Source organism: Saccopteryx leptura, chromosome 6 (assembly GCF_036850995.1).
Source record: "Saccopteryx leptura isolate mSacLep1 chromosome 6, mSacLep1_pri_phased_curated, whole genome shotgun sequence".
NCBI classification, from domain to species: Eukaryota; Metazoa; Chordata; class Mammalia; order Chiroptera; family Emballonuridae; genus Saccopteryx; species Saccopteryx leptura.
The window spans coordinates 168,204,156-168,220,818 of record NC_089508.1 but is presented as its reverse complement, the minus strand read 5'-3'; the positions used below and the strand labels follow the sequence as shown (position 1 = coordinate 168,220,818).

General features: G+C 39.3%; 1 protein-coding gene and 1 non-coding gene across 3 annotated transcripts in view; one reads left to right on the top strand and one right to left on the bottom strand.

Annotated features, from left to right (window-relative positions):
* Nucleotides 1-16,663, bottom strand: part of RBM27 (RNA binding motif protein 27) — an 80,539-nt gene that overhangs the window by 32,662 nt on the left and 31,214 nt on the right. The window contains exons 8-12 of one of the 2 annotated variants that reach the window (XM_066344758.1): nucleotides 16,040-16,174; nucleotides 7,754-7,918; nucleotides 6,010-6,159; nucleotides 2,436-2,580; nucleotides 894-1,047 (exon numbers count right to left, since the gene is read on the bottom strand). In XM_066344758.1, the coding sequence (XP_066200855.1) occupies nucleotides 894-1,047; nucleotides 2,436-2,580; nucleotides 6,010-6,159; nucleotides 7,754-7,918; nucleotides 16,040-16,174 (749 nt within the window). The remainder of the gene's footprint in view (nucleotides 1-893; nucleotides 1,048-2,435; nucleotides 2,581-6,009; nucleotides 6,160-7,753; nucleotides 7,919-16,039; nucleotides 16,175-16,663) is intronic. The other variant, XM_066344759.1, reaches the window with a different exon arrangement.
* Nucleotides 14,143-14,218, top strand: TRNAA-GGC (transfer RNA alanine (anticodon GGC)). Its single transcript has one exon. It is a non-coding gene; the product is annotated as a tRNA-Ala (tRNA).

Sequence of the window (16,663 nt, the reverse complement as noted above, 5' to 3'; positions counted from 1 at the left end):
CAATTATCTGTAAAATTAAACATGTATTACTTTTTTTCGTATTAAAACATTTTTTAATTGAATTTTATTGGGGTGACACTAGTTAACATAGTTACACAAGTTTCTCGTGCCCAATTCTACAATGTATCTCTGTACATCACACAGTGTGTTCACCACCCCAAGTCAAGTCTTCATCCATCACCCTATCCTCCACCTCCCAAAATGTACTACTTCTGCACTCAGAGGGGAAACTTGCTTAAAAATCTCTCAAAAAGAACAGTCTGCCTCCAAGTCCCACACTATGACCTTCTTAAACTCAGTTATAGAAATTATATTTTGGTTTGATGGCAACACTAAAGATCAGGGGCAACTGACTGAAATTCCAACTTGAACGGGCCTCTAAGTACCTTCCATTACAGCATAACTCCCAACCACAAACTCATAACTTCAAAAATCTAGTAAGTAGACAGCAAAAAAACAAATGCCACAATTTGATGTTAGAAAACATGTTATACTGCCTAAAATTCTCAAGATCAGAACCATCCTTAACCAATAAAGACTTCATCCCATAGAGAAAAGTCAGTCAGTACACAAAACGACATCTTGGAAACTGCCAAGAATCTGACCCACTTAGAACGCTAAAGTAGGCAATCAAGTCATTTGTCCAGAGATAGAACTATAGAGATACAGTAACTAGCCCAGAGTCCTTCAGGGAGAGGTTGCAGAAAAGAACCAAATCAATATAAAAGAATAAATTCAGCTTAACAATTCCAAACTCAAGTTGGGCGTACATAACACAGTGTTAGCAGAGATGATCAGACTCTCATAGCTCATTGAAGCAAGGTGAGCTGGTAAGGATATTTTCAAAAATGCATAAAATATGTGGATTCTGTCACCAACTAAGCCACATTTACCTGGATGTTAACGATAGTTCCAAATTTGCTGAAGTGTTCATTGAGCTTGGTAATGTTGTTCAATTCCTGAGGGATTTTCTTGACTTCTAATTTGGTATTCGTATACTGATTCTTTCTCAAGAATCCTGGTTTACTCTGATTGTTATTCCCTTGCCTAAAAAGAAAAATAATAAATATTGGTTAATTTTTTCACCGTATGCCTAGACAAGAGATATGTCAGCAAAGAATGTAAAGTTAATTTATTAAAGTGTCTTTTGTGAGCACTTAGCATTCTTCAGAAAGTACTAATTCTCATGTTCTTATTAAATATGAGATAGAATAGGTGGAGAGATAGAAGACTGAATGGCAATATGACAAAAAAAGAGGCCCAACTAAGGTTAAAAATCAAGACTAAAAAGATCTACCACAATTATCAAAGAATCTAACATTAAATCAAAAATAAAATATATTTTTTAGTGCCCTTTTCAACTGCAAACGTACAGAATTTTTTTTCTTTCCTGTTCATTTCCAGAGTCTAAATTCTTTTTTTTTTTTTTTTTTTTTTTCTGAAGTTGGGCCCTGGCCGGTTGGCTCAGTGGTAGAGCATCGGCCTGGCATGCAGAAGTCCCAGGTTCGATTCCCGGCCAGGGCACACAGGAGAGGCGCCCATTTGCTTCTCCACCCCTCCCCCTCTCCTTCCTCTCTGTCTCTCTCTTCCCCTCCCGCAGCCGAGGCTCCATTGGAGCAAGGATGGCCCAGGCGCTGGGGATGGCTCCTTGGCCTCTGCCCCAGGCGCTAGAGTGGCTCTGGTCACGGCAGAGCGACGCCCCGGAGGGGCAGAGCATCGCCCCCTGGTGGGCGTGCCGGGTAGATCCCGGTTGGGCGCATGCAGGAGACTGTCTGGCTGTCTCTCCCCGTTTCCAGCTTCAGAAAAATACAAAAAAAAAAAAAAAAAATTTTTTCTGAAGTTGGAAACGGGGGGAGGCAGTCAGACAGACTCCCGCATGCACCTGACCGGGATCCACCCGGCACGCCCACCAGGGGGCGACGCTCTGCCCATCTGGGGGGGTCGCTCTGTTGCAACCAGAGCCATTCTAGCGCCTGAGGCAGAGGCCATAGAGCCATCCTCAGCGCCCGGGCCAACTTTGCTCCAATGAAGCCTTGGCTGCTGGAGGGGAAGAGAGATAGAGAGAAAGGAGAGGTGGAAAGGTGGAGAAGCAGATGGGCGCTTCTCCTATGTGCCCTGGCCGGGAATCGAATCTGGGACTCTTGCACGCCAGGCCGATGCTCTACCACTGAGCCAACTGGCCAGGGCTAGAGTCTAAATTCTTAATACTAGGTTAGGCCTAGAAATAAGTAGGTACAAATTACTAATATCTATTATAAGTATTGTTAGCTTTTCAATTTTTAAGACATTCTAAGGATGCCTCTGGAAACTCTAACTTTGAGACCCATAGTTTGATAACCATTAATTAATGACAACCCTTAATTATACAATTTACTAACGCAAGCAAAAATAACAAAAACACCAATTAGATGTTACTGAGTAGCTTATTAACTTACTTCCCCAGCCATGGTTTCTTTGTGAGTGGCCCATCCAAACCGCCCACAGCTCTTTTCCGGCTATCTGGTTCAAGAACTACTCGGGTTATGTTGCTATTAATTGACACAGGAACCGGTGGTTCAGTCTGGATGACAATGTTAGCAGCTGTTGTAAACAAAAATTAACATTACTGACAATGACAATTGGGGAATTTCAATTAAAATACTTAGTCCAAAAGCTAAAAAGCACTGTGAACAGCACCCAACTACTACCACTTCCTTTTCAGAAACACCTAAGCAACAAGAAAAACTTGTTTTCTTTTCTTCCTTTAAAAAAAAATACAATATCTACCGTTAAGTGTAAAAATAGGCAACCTCAATGTCACAAATGATCCAGGCAAAGATTGTTAATGGATGCAAAAAAAAAAAAAAATCAGCGAAAGGTTGTTGGAAAATAAATTACTTGGCCCCAAAGTATCACTCCACAAATTATTTCCTTTACAAAGGACAGACTGAACAATTATCACCTTAGGCAAGCAAATTAGTACCATAAACTCAATGAAATTGTTTGTCTCCTGATATAATTAAAAAAGAAGTTCACCTCGATAGGATATTACTATGGAATTATGATTTTCTTATATGTGACAATAATATTTTGCTTATGTAGGACTATGTCTTTTTCTTAGATGTAGACAGAAGTAGTCACAATCTACAATTTCATATGGTTCAAAAAAATAAATACGTGGATGACGAAGAGGGTCAAGACAGCCAAGTACATGGTGACAGAGGGAGACTAGACTGGGTGGCGAGCATACAATGCAATATACAGATCAAGTATTATAGAACTGTACACTTGAAACTCGCATAATGTATTAAGCAATGTCACCCCAATAAATTTAATTATTAAAAAAAGATGTGAGGAGAGAGGGGAGGAAGAGAAAAAGAGTGTGAGCGCACACAAGTATTTGTGCCCAAAGGTGGCAAAACATTAACAATTGGTGAATATAACTGAAAGTATTTAACTGTTTATTGTACTTCTTTGATTTCTTCATAGGTTTAAAAATTTTTTAACTTAGAAGTTAAAAGGAAAGGTCCACAGCCAATATTATAAATTGGCACATTTCATTCACAACAGGTATGACTAAAATACTGTAAGAAACTGACCTTACACTGGATTATCTCTGGGTGGGCAGAGGTAATGAACAACACAAAACTATGCCTGTTTACTCTTGAGTATTCTCCCTAACTTTAGCAACTTCACCAAAAGTAACACTAGCATGGGCTCTGGCCAGCTAGCTCAGTGGTAGAGCATCGGCCTGGCGTTCGATACCCGGCCAGGGCACACAGGAGAAGCACCCATTTGCTTCTTCCCCCTTCCCCCTCTCCTTCCTCTCTATCTCATTCTTCCCCTCCAGCAGCCAAGGCTCCATGGGAGCAAAGTTGGCCCGGGCACTGAGGATGGCTCCATGGCCTCTGTATCAGGTGCTAGAATGGCTCCGGTTGCAATAGAACAACACCCAAGATGGGCAGAGCACTGCCCCCTGGTGGGCATGCTGGGTGGATCCCGGTCAGGTGCACGCAGGAGTCTGTCTCTCTGCTTCCCTACTTCTAGAACACTTCAGAAAAATACAAAAAAAAAAAGAAAAAAATAACACTAGCAGCAAAGAGTAACATATGTAGGACTGGATGTTGGGATAAGAATGGGGGTTGCTGGTGGTATGTTCCATTACATCTGTGTGACAGAAAAATTATGATGCAGATTCATTCAACATCTATTTCTTGAGCATGTGCTACAGCTTAACAACTGTAATACACCTGGGGTATAAATTAGTGAATAAAAAGCCCTTGTAGGGCTTGTGTTTTCAGAGGAGAATGAATGAGAGAACAAGTGTGAGAACATAAAGCATTCACGAGATGCCATTATGTCTTCCTTAGAATAGTTATCATCACCACCTGTCACTGCCTAATCCTTTTCCTTACTGAACTACTTTATAATAAAGCAGAAACATAGCTAGAGGTTAAGTGACATGCCTAAGACGATAAAGCAAGACTGTTGTATAAAAACCACATAACTTCTACACTAAGAGAGACTAATGGATTGCTGTATATAACTGTACAGACAGACCAGGCTAGTGATGAGAAGACTTGAAATTCTGAGAATATGCTCTTCCCATTAATTTCAACAATTTGGTAACAATATATACTTTATAGCAGTGGTTCTCAACCTGTGGGTCACAACCCCGGCGGGGGTCGAACAACGAAAACACGGGTCGCCTAAAGCCATCGTAAATACATATTTTATTTAAAAATGTATTGTATAATAAATATGTATTTTCCGATGGTTTTAGGCGACCCCTGTGTTTTGGTCATTCGACCCCTGCCGGGGTCGCAACCCACAGGTCGAGAGCCGCTGCTTTATAGCATAGAAAATAAGAGCATATTCTTTGGAATTAGATACACCTGGATCCAAATTCCAGTTCTGCCATTAATAGCTGTGTGACTTGGGGTGAGTTCTTTACTCTCTCTAAGCCTAAGTGTCTTTATCTGTAAAAAGAGAATAAAAATGTACCTCTTTAAAGGAGTTGTAAGAAATATGAGAAATAATAATACATATGAAAGCATTTGGCTTACTTGACACAAAACTGTTGGTGGACAGTGCCATTACTGTCAATAAAAAAAAAGTTAGCCCTGGCCAGCTAGCTCAGTTGGTTAGAGGGTCATCCTGAAACACCAAGGTTGCGAGTTTGACTCCCCGATCAGGGACATGCGGGAAGCAACCGGTGAATGCACAACTAAGTGGGACAACCAATGAGTGTTTCTCACCCTTCCTCTCTCTGTTTCTCTAAAAGAAATCTGTCCGTAAAAAAAAATAAAACAGGGAAAGTCAGTAAAATTAGGATAGAAAGAAGAAGAAAATATTCACCATATAATTAAAGCAGAAAAATACTGTCAGGTTGGCCCATGGCCAGTCAAATTAAAATTAAATACTAAAAGTCTAATTATAATAAAAAATTGAAATCTCATCAAATTCTTCATCCAAACATTTTCTGAGAGAAGGGGAAATGTATCAACCCATATTAAAAGTAAATGATTGCATTTAATCTTTTAAATATAGTCACATAGTTTGTGACTATGCTTTGTAAAAGTTCTGGCACATGGCTGTAATTATAAACATTAAAAATGGTCAAATAATTATACTGCAAGATTTTAGGTTCTCAATTATTACTAGTGCAAAGTATAGCTCTTATGATACAAAACAGCCCTTAAGCGATCAGTTCTTTAGGAGCAAGGGACCATGTCATTTCTTCTTTCTATGCCTAATATCTACTAGCACAGTGTCCTATACATACCTAAACAGCCTAAAGTTCCACAAAAAGACAATTAAATACCATTAATATTACTTTTACTGAAAAAATGTTTTCTGATTATAGCTTTAAAATAAACTTTGGAGGTAAAGTTATTCAAAAACATTTATTTGAGGTGATTTTATAGCACCCTTTAGCAAAAGTGTACTTTTATACCTCAGTGAGGTCAGAATGTTATACCCAACTCTTGTGCAACACTTAGCCTCAGAAGAAGTCCTCGATGCTCTCACCTCTTGGATTTGCATCCATATCTCCAGAGGTTAGGCCAATCAGGTTTGGGCGCTGTGTCTGTGTTCTTGAAAAGAACTGTCGGTACTGAGATCTACCAGAACTGGTAATACTAGGAGCTTCTGGGTTATAACCATCTGGTTCATACGTATCTAAAGAAAAGTAAAACACATAAGAAATCAGAGAATATTTAAATAATTTGTCATTATTATAAAATAACTGTAAAAAGTGAACATTTTTTCAATACATACAATCAGCCCATATATATTTCTCTGAGTTACAGTATACAGATACACTTATTGTAAGTGAAAAAATAAAAGTACTCCATCACAAAGACACAGAAGACATACAAATTTATTCATTACTGATATATTCTCAGATTCATTTAACTAGCCATTTTTATCCTATATGTTAATCGCCTGATCCAAACTTTAACACACATTTTCAAGAGAAATTTTCACATACATGGAACACCTTATATCTATATAAAAGACTGGTTAAATTTCCTGTTATGTCTCACCAATTTCTAGATGCTCTTTTAATTAAGGGGAAAACAGATCTATAACTAGGTTATCTGCACTTTAAACTGAAGAGATAATAGCTGTTTTCATAAATATCACAAATTCCAAATGCTTTATTTCAAAAAGCTAAGTAACATGAATTTTGTATTTATCAATATAATCATTATCCTGGTACCACCCACCCAATCAGTGCCACTTTTATCATGTCCCTTGGGTTTTCTCTACAACTAAAAATTTAATTTTTTAAATTCTAATACTAAATAGTTATTTTGTTAGTTAACAAAAATGCTGAATGTGTTTATGTCCAAATGGTATATATCTGCTTCATCCTACATAAAATAAAAGGGTTAAAATTGAGTGAAGACACTGATATTTCACAATTGTGATTTAGAAGTCCTTGTGTCTTTTTTTTCCTTACTGAAAAAACTCTTTATGCCATTAATATTAAATTTCAGCTACAAGATATTTATTACTGGCCAATCAGTTCTATGATTCAGATATAAGACCAGGAAATTATGATAAAAAAGGTATCCTTTACTAGTTGGCTCTCTTGACAGAAAATCTACAGTTAAACCTGCAGAAAGTTTTAAGGACGTTATATACTCAAATGACCTTGTTCTATAAGTCCTGGGATACACAGAACCCAAGAAACTTTAAGTCCTTTAGTTACTTATAATAAATGGAAATCTAAAGGCAAAGTGAGAAATACTAAAACCTTCATGAGACACCCACAAAACACCCATAATCATCAAAACATACATGTCAATAGGGAAAAAGAGTATTCCAGAAATCACTACATTATACAGCCAGTGCACACAACAAAGGTCTGGGGAGGGAAAAAAGACATGTTTATCCACAGTCAGCAAGAAGCCAGGTTTTTTAATGTTAAGCATAGTTTTTATTGTCATAAATAACTGACTAAAAAACATGCAGTAACTATTCCTCTCTATAAGATTAGAAACTAGTTTAAAGAACAAGCATGACTTTGTTACCAAGGCACTGAAAGTAAATATAGAAGACACCAGAGATGACAGACACAAAGGAGGCCTAATCACGTAGCAGCCACTAGGGACAAACCAAGGAAGCAAAGAACAGAAAAAAAACTCCCTGAGAGCATTAATGGGAATCTGTGACAGCAGATCAGAATGCCAGGTCATCTCTTAGGCTGGCCAGCTTATGGTACAAAAGATCAGTGAGGTGGGCAGCCATCTGTAGCAAAGCTTACCTGGGACCAGAGGGGTGGGGCTGGAGACTGAGGTATGGTACCCAATGGAGGATCCCATGAGGTTTCGAGGTGGCACCAAACGAGCTGCCAACAGAGGAGGTGGTGTCCCCAACTGAAGTCGCTCAGATGCAGCAGCACCATGTTCACGAGAGTACATGGGCTGTCCTACAGAGGAAAGAATAGGAGGGCAGCTGGGATTGAGAGTCACAGCTTCTCTTAGGTAACGATGCACTACTTCCCGAGACTCGAGCCAAGAACAGAGAAAGTGCACCAACAGGAACAGTGGTCAAGAAAGAGATTACTGAGATTCTTTCTAACTCAAGAAACAGACATGCAAACTGGTTAGGATGTACTGAGATCTAAAGAAGAGTTAGGAAGTATGACTGCATACTTTTCATCTTTTATAAGCTTAAATGGAGTAACTATATGTGCTAATTTTATCCAAAACTGAACAATCAACCATATCAAAGTATTAGACAAAAGAACCCTGAGCTATTACTATTATTATTATTATCCATGTAGAGGTTTTTTTTTATCCAATGAGACATGTGGTTATAAAGGCTGTCACATTCACTAAAAAACAAAAACAAAAAAACACTTCTCCCTCAAACTCACATAATTTCAGGTTGACACAAAATATACTACCATATCGGAGAGCAAGAAAAAAAATAATAAAATAACTTTAAAAAGAAAAAAAGGAAACATATCACAAGCATAACCTCACAGAAAATAAGAAATGTTCTAAACAAAAAATTAAGATAGTGAAAATTTGTTATCCCATGAGCAGATGGATAACAACTAGAGAAAGAAATAAGGAAAAACCCTCTGATAATAAAATAAGCCACTGTACATATGAAGTTATCTGAGATATTAAGAATCACTTTATGAAAGAAAGCTTTTAAGAGTATATATATATATATATATATATATATATATATATATGCAAGAACGTCAGACATGAAGAAGCCAATATTTATAGAACAAGATTAAAAAAAGACAAGGTTATCAAGGAGCAAAACCTCCCTTTGGTTGGTCATTTAATACTATCTTTTTCAACGACTATCCCATATGAGACCTATTTATTAGATTTACTCAATATTTTATATCTAAAGTCAGACATTTACAATGTGACACAAGACAAAATAAAGTGAATTTAGAATCTTTTTAAACACCTGATGAAATTTCCTTAATAGTTATAAAATTCCAAAAGATTTTTAATACACCTTAATATGACAAGCCACAAAGCACCCACTTGATTTCACAGTAGAGGAGGAATAGACGTGCTCAACTTCCTTCTCTTCCTAAGCACAGAATGAAGGAGGAGGTGGCTCACCTACTGTATGGCAGACCACACTGACCACTCAGCACCAATCCTTTCAAAATTTACATTAGAAAAGGATCAATCATTACATTGCAAAAACAATTTAACATATCCTCAATGATCTAAAAAAGTTTTGAGAAGGACCTGCTGTAGAGAATTTCTTACAAAAATGAGCAGTGTGCTAAAGAGAAAAAAACGAGTATCATCTAAGTTCACGTGACTAGTTTAAATTTATGACAGCATTCAATGTACCAAGTATATTTAATCAATATCTGAAAGTAAACTGGAAACTAAAAGGTTAGTTTATACAATATATTTTATTTTTCCAAACAAATGACAAAGAATATGCATTCAAATGCTTAAGAAAGACAGCTGTTTATTCAAATGAAGCCTAATTTTCTTCAACACTTACTGAAGTCTCTAAATACTATTTCAAAAATAAAGTTCCTTTGATACAAAGGCTGATACTAGGTCTAGGCAGACAATTTATAGGTTGAGCCTGGTAGTGCACCTTGGTATACCTTATCCTTCCAGAAGAAAGATGGCTATCAAACACTAGCATGTCAAAAATAAAACCACCTATAGTAGCCAATATGAAGAAGCTCCTACTTGTCAAAGGTGAAATTTGGATATCAAAAAGGGCTATAAGGGAATAAAACATATCAAGTGTTAAAAATCCATGAGTTCATTATGATACTTAAAAAAAATAGAGCAGTCCCTTTTGGAAGATAATAGAAAATCAACTCATTATTCTGAAACTGGTAAAGGAAAGGAAACAGCATTTATCCTGTCTTTCCCATAAATATTACATTTCTGGTTAACCAGTTCATACTGCTGAGTTTTACTTTGCAGAATCCTAGTCAATAAATGAGAAAGAAATTACAGAATTACAATATCACAGTGGTACACTTGACCTTAGCCAAAGGCTGAAAATGATACAGTATCACACTTTTATAAACCCTAAAGAAACTATAGGCAATAATCACTATCACTGCTGAAACCATGAGCACCGTTTAAAATGAATGGATCAGGACAAAAACACCTGTACACACTGATGAATATTTATAACACAGAAAGTAGACAACTTGCTATAACGTACAAAAGGACGTACTACAGTAGGAAGTATATAATCCAATCAATAAAATATTCACGCCAAAAAAAGAAAAAGCCAAACTGTGAACCTAATTAAAGTCTCTAGATCTAACCTTTAATTTTCAGGAAACACAGGTAATAGAGGAATGTTTTAAATGACACCAGGAGATGCAATGTGCCAAGTCCAGAATGTAAACAAAAAAATTCTTCAGGATAAATTATGTTTCTTCGACACAAAAATACCAAGGGTGGGGCCCTGGCCGGTTGGCTCAGCGGTAGAGCGTCGGCCTGGCGTGTGGGGGACCCGGGTTCGATTCCCGGCCAGGGCACATAGGAGAAGCGCCCATTTGCTTCTCCACCCCCACCCCTCCTTCCTCTCTGTATCTCTCTTCCCCTCCTGCAGCCAAGGCTCCATTGGAGCAAGGATGGCCCGGGCGCTGGGGATGGCTCCTTGGCCTCTGCCCCAGGCACTAGAGTGGCTCTGGTCGCGGCAGAGCGACGCCCAGGAGGGGCAGAGCATCGCCCCCTGGTGGGCAGAGCATTGCCCCTGGTGGGCGTGCCAGGTGGATCCCGGTCGGGCGCATGTGGGAGTCTGTCTGACTGTCTCTCCCCGTTTCCAGCTTTAGAGGAATGCAAAAGAAAAAAAAAAATACCAAGGGTGGGGAAAGAAAGGTAGGGAAAATTGTTATGGATTTAAAGATTTAAGAAACATATCAACTGGCCCTGGCCCGTTAGCTCAGTTAGAGCATCATCCCAAAACACCAAGGTTGCGGGTTTGAGTCACAGGGCACATACGGGAGACGATCGACAAACGTACTACTAAGTGGAACAACAAACGAATTCCCCCCATCTGTTCTCTCCATCTCTCTAAAAATCAATTTAAAAAAATTAAAAATGTGTAACTTTGGATCCAGCTTCAAATGAGTCAGCTGTAAAAGGACATTTATGACACAGTTGGGAAATATGAACACTAACTACACACTTGACAAAGGATAACTGTTACAAGCATTTTGAAAAGTATAATAAAGTATTGTGACTGTGTGCGTTTAATCCTTATTTTTTAGAAATACGTAATTAAGTTTTTACAAATAAAATGTTATGTTTGGGGCCTTTTCCTAAATAATCAGGTCGGGGTGAGTTACAGAAAAAGATTAACAGGATTAGCTGTATGTTGATCAACACTGAAGCTGGTAAATGAGTACATGAAAATTACTATATAGTATTTGCTCTCCTGTGTATACTTAAAATTTTCCATAATAAAAATTTTTTTTAAATCAAATAGGTTACAACAATGGTGAAGACGAGCGATTCACAATTTATATGCATTCAAGTAGTATTAATCAGTGCAGTGTGTGACTGGATAATTCCAACTCCAAACTCCATACATGCCAAGTTCATGTTCCTATGTTAAACTGTTTATATATCTTACAGATCTGATAGTTGTTCATATATTTTACAGACAGGCAGGGAGAGAAATGAGAAGCATCAACTTGTAGTTCTGGCATTCTAGTTTTCTAGTTGTTCACGCATTGCTTCTCATATGTGCCTTGACTAAACAGGCTTCAGCCAAGGCAGTGACCCCTTGCTCAAGCCAGTGACCTTGGGATCATTTCAATAATCCCATGTTCAAGCCTGCAACCCCATGCTCAAGTTGGTGACCTTGGGGTCTCAAACCTGGGTCCTCAGCATCCCAGGTCGACACTCTATCCACTCCGTCACCACTGGTCAGGCTCAGATAAGTAATTCATTATCATATTTACAAGTTCAAAGGCATTAAGAAATAATGTTTGCCTGACCAGGCAGTGGCGCAGTGGATAGAGCGTCAGACTAGGATGCAGAGGACCCAGGTTCGGGACCCCAAGGTCGCCAGCTTGAGTGAGGAAAAGCCCACCAGCTTGAACCCAAGGTCGCTGGCTTCAGCAAGGGGTTACTTGGTCTGCTGAAGGCCCGCAGTTAAGGCACATATGAGAAAGCAATCAATGAACAACTAAGGTGTTGCAATGCGTACTGAAAAACTAATGATTGATGCTTCTCATCTCTCTCCGTTCCTGTCTGTCTGTCCCTGTCTATCCCTTTCTCTGACTCACTCTCTGTAAAAAATAATAAATAAAAAATTAAAAACAAATTTAAAAAAATATATATGAACCCTTACATAGATGAGACATAAAAATGAGACTCAGAGCCTGACCTGTGGTGGCGCAGTGGATAAAGCGTTGACCTGGAAATGCTGAGGTCGCCGGTTCGAAACCCTGGGCTTGCCTGGTCAAGGCACATATGGGAGTTGATGCTTCCAGGTCCTCCCCCCTTCTCTCTCTCTCCTCTCTCTCTCTCCCCCTCTGTCTCTCCCTCTCCTCTGTAAAATGAATAAATAAATAAATTTTAAAAAAAAATGAGACTCAGAGACATGGACAAGAATGTGATAGTAATGGGGGGGTGAGGAAGGAGAGAGAGGGGGTGGGGGGAAGGGAGGGGCACAAAGAAAACCAGATTGAGGGTGACAGAAGACAATTTGACTTTGGGTAAGGGGTAAGCAACATAATCAAATGTCAAAATAATCTGGAGATGTTTTCTCGGAACATATGTACCCTGATTTATCAAGGTCACTGCATTAAAAATAAGAAAAAAGACACTACAGAAAATAGAAAATTGTGAGATACTAAGTATGAAACAGGAAAAATTAGTTAAGAATCAGACATGGTTTCCGTTTTAAAGAAGCTCAGCTGAATATTAGATTTACATTTGTGAAAAGAAATCAAATAGGTCTGTATACAATTATACGGCATTATATAATAAACGTTTTTTCATACTGTAGTTTAGAACAGAGCAATCATGTTCTCCATGTACTTAGAAGATTTGGGCCTTAAAAGATTAGGAGAGCGCCTAACCAGGCGGTGGCACAGTGGATAGTGTCGGACTGGGGTGCAGAGGACCCAGGTTCGAGACCCCGAGGTCACCAGCTTGAGTGCAGGATCATCTGGTTTGAGCAATGCTCACCAGCTTGGAGCCAAGGTCGCTGGCTCAAGCAAGGGGTTACTCAGTCTGCTGTAGCCTCCCAGTAAAGGCACATTTGAGAAAGCAATCAATGAACTACTAAGAAACCACAACGAAGAATTGATGTTTCTCATCTCCCTCCCTTCTTGTCTGTCTGTCCCTCTCTCTCTACTATAAAAAAAAAAAAAAAAAAAAAAAAGATTTGGAGAGCATATTACTAGGAATGAAGACAGAAAAAGAAAGTTCAGTCATCAAAGGGACATACACAGGGCATAACTGAAATGACCAGGGAAGGCACATGTTAGGGAATCATGAGAAAACATTACCAACAAGGGAAAGATAAATTAGGAGGCATAGAGAGAGTTCGTCTATGATTCAGAAGAAATTAAGTGACCACTGAAGACTTCTCATGAACTCATTGTTAATTTTCTCAGGAAAATTACTTTAGCAACACTATGTGATGTGACTTAGGGCAGTGGGTCTCAAACGCCAGTCCACAAGAAATTTCGTGCCGGTCTGCAAAAGAGTTAACCACCCTTTCATACAATCTTCATACAACTTTCATACAATCTTCATACAACATCAGAGTGGTTAACTCTTTCGCAGACCAGCATGAAATTTCTGGTGGACTGGCACCAGTCTGCAGACCAGAAGTTGAAATACATCGAAGGAGTGAGGAGAAATATAATGGATTCAAGGAGACAACAGCAATAATCTGAATGTGAGGTGATTCAAGTGTGGATGAGGGCAGAAGCTACAGTAGTAGTAATAGACAGAAAGGGCTACTTCGAAGAAAAAGAAAAAAGATTTTTTTGATTGACTAGATATAAAAAAACAACCAATGAGACAGGTATGTCAAAGTTTCAATTTCAACTGGTTAGATGGATGGTATTCCCACAAAGACAGGAATGGTGGAGGTAGAGACTCAACGAGAAGATAACAGGTTTGAGTTCAGAAAGGCTGAAGATTAAGAAGGCAATAATAGGCCCTGGCCGGTTGGCTCAGTGGTAGAGCATCGGCCTGGCGTGCCGGAGTCCCGGGTTCGATTCCCGGCCAGGGCACACAGGAGAAGCGCCCATCTGCTTCTCCACCCCCCTCCTTCCTCTCTGTCTCTCTCTTCCCCTCCCGCAGCCAAGGCTCCATTGGAGCAAAAAGATGGCCCGGGCGCTGGGGATGGCTCCTTGGCCTCTGCCTCAGGCACTAGAGTGGCTCTGGTCGCGACAGAGCGACGCCCCCTGGTGGGCGTGCCGGGTGGATCCCGGTTGGGCACATGCAGGAGTCTATCTGACTGCCTCCCCGTTTCCAGCTTCAGAAAAATAAAAAATAAAATAAAAAATAAAGAAGGCAATAATAACTACAATAATATAATAACTAATCCTTACGTATACTGACTAGATGTCAGGTATTACTCTAGACGCACCTTAAATGTATTAATTCATTTATTCCTCAAAGCAACCTTAATGAAGTGAGTAATCCTATGATCTTCATTTTACAGAATAGGAAATTGAGATACAGAAAGGTTAAGTAACTTGCCTAATGTCACAAGGACAGTGAGGGATGAAACCAGGACTCGAACCTTGGCTTAATTACTTTGCTGAATTGCCTTTCCATAATATGACAAAGATTAAAATAAATGTTTATGACAGTTACATAAAAAAATAGCCTCTGTAAAAAAAAAAACACCACACCATCTAACATTTTTTAACAACCAACTATTTTGTTTTTGAAGAAAAAAAATTTTAAACCTTGGTAAACAAAAAAAGAAAAAACAAAAAAAATACCCAATAAAAAAGAATTAAGATTCAAGAAACCTGGCCAGTTGGCTCAGCGGTAGAGCGCCGGCCTAGCGTGCGGAGGACCCGGGTTCGATTCCCGGCCAGGGCACACAGGAGAAGCGCCCATTTGCTTCTCCACCCCTCCGCCGCGCCTTCCTCTCTGTCTCTCTTTTCCCCTCCCACAGCCAAGGCTCCACTGGAGCAAAGATGGCCCGGGCGCTGGGGATGGCTCTGTGGCCTCTGCCTCAGGCACTAGAGTGGCTCTGGTCGCAACATGGCGACGCCCAGGATGGGCAGAGCATCGCCCCCCTGGTGGGCAGAGCGTCACCCCTGGTGGGCATGCCAGGTGGATCCCGGTCGGGCGCATGCAGGAGTCTGTCTGACTGTCTATCCCTGTTTCCAGCTTCAGGAAAAAAAAAAAAAAAAAAAAAAAAGATTCAAGAAAAATACATTACTATAGTTAAACACAGACAGCCTAACCATCACAATTTAAATGATGCTCTGTATTTTTATTTCAGTGTCCAAGTTAAATAAATTAGGCTTATTTTAGCAGACATTTTGTATATCTGGAGGAGCTAAGCCTTAGGTTTTAGACACTCAATCAGAGGAATAATTTTTTAACAAGAATTTCAAAATGAATTTCCTTCAGATATTATTAAATGTTGCTACTGTATAGCAGAGAAGACTTCTCCAAAACAAGAGGCCTGCTCTTTTCTCCCATTAAAGTCCCAAAATCAAAATCCAACTATAAAGTATAACCACACAGTAAGCTACCCAGTAAATACAAATATAAATTAATTGTATTTTAAAAGGTGTAACACTGAGCCTGACCTGTGGTGGCACAATGGCTAGAGCGCCTGGAACGCTGAGGTCGCCGGTTCAAAACCCCTGGGCTTGCCTGGTCAAGGCACGTACAAGAAGCAACAAACAAGCAATGAACAACTAAAGTGAAGTACCTATGAGTTGATACTGCACACTTCCCCCTTCTCTCCTCTCTTTGTAAAACCAATAAATAAAATCTTTTTTTTTTTTAAAGTGTAATACTGATATGAAAAAACTTGGCTTCCCTACACCCTAGCAATTTTAAGTCAAACAACATTAACTTACGTTCTGACACGGTGTAAAGGAGGTTCTGGGGTAAAGGAGGAGGTAGTCTTGCTCCCACTGGTGTAAGATTGGGTACTGCACTTGTCCCAGGCTGGTCACGGTTGTTTATTAAGCTTGACTGTGTTATAGGTGGTCCTGAGGATAACAAAAAGTCAAAGAGCATTACTATTTCCTAACTAATAAAAATACTTATGATAAAAGTACTAATTTGGAATATTCATACTTAAAATACCTACTTTGGCTTGGAACAGAATTAAGGAATATGATATATAGAAGCTTAAGCGCTATAAAGTTACAAAATTAAAATGGCATTTAATTCTAGAATAGACAAAACTGATCTAGTGTGAAGAAAGCAAAACTGATTGCCTTTGAGGGGTGGGAGTGAAAAATGACTAGGGAGGGACTTGAAACTTTCTGAGGTGATGGCCAAGTTCTACAGAGTTCTTTTTTTTATATATATTTATTGGTTTGGGGGGGGGGGGGGGAGACAGAAACATAGATCTGTTTCTGTATGTGCCCTGATCAAACTAGCAACCTCTGTGTACCAGGATGGTGTTTCAACCAACTAAGCTATCTGGCCAGGGCTCTACAGAACTCTTAGGCAAATGATAAACATGTTACAAA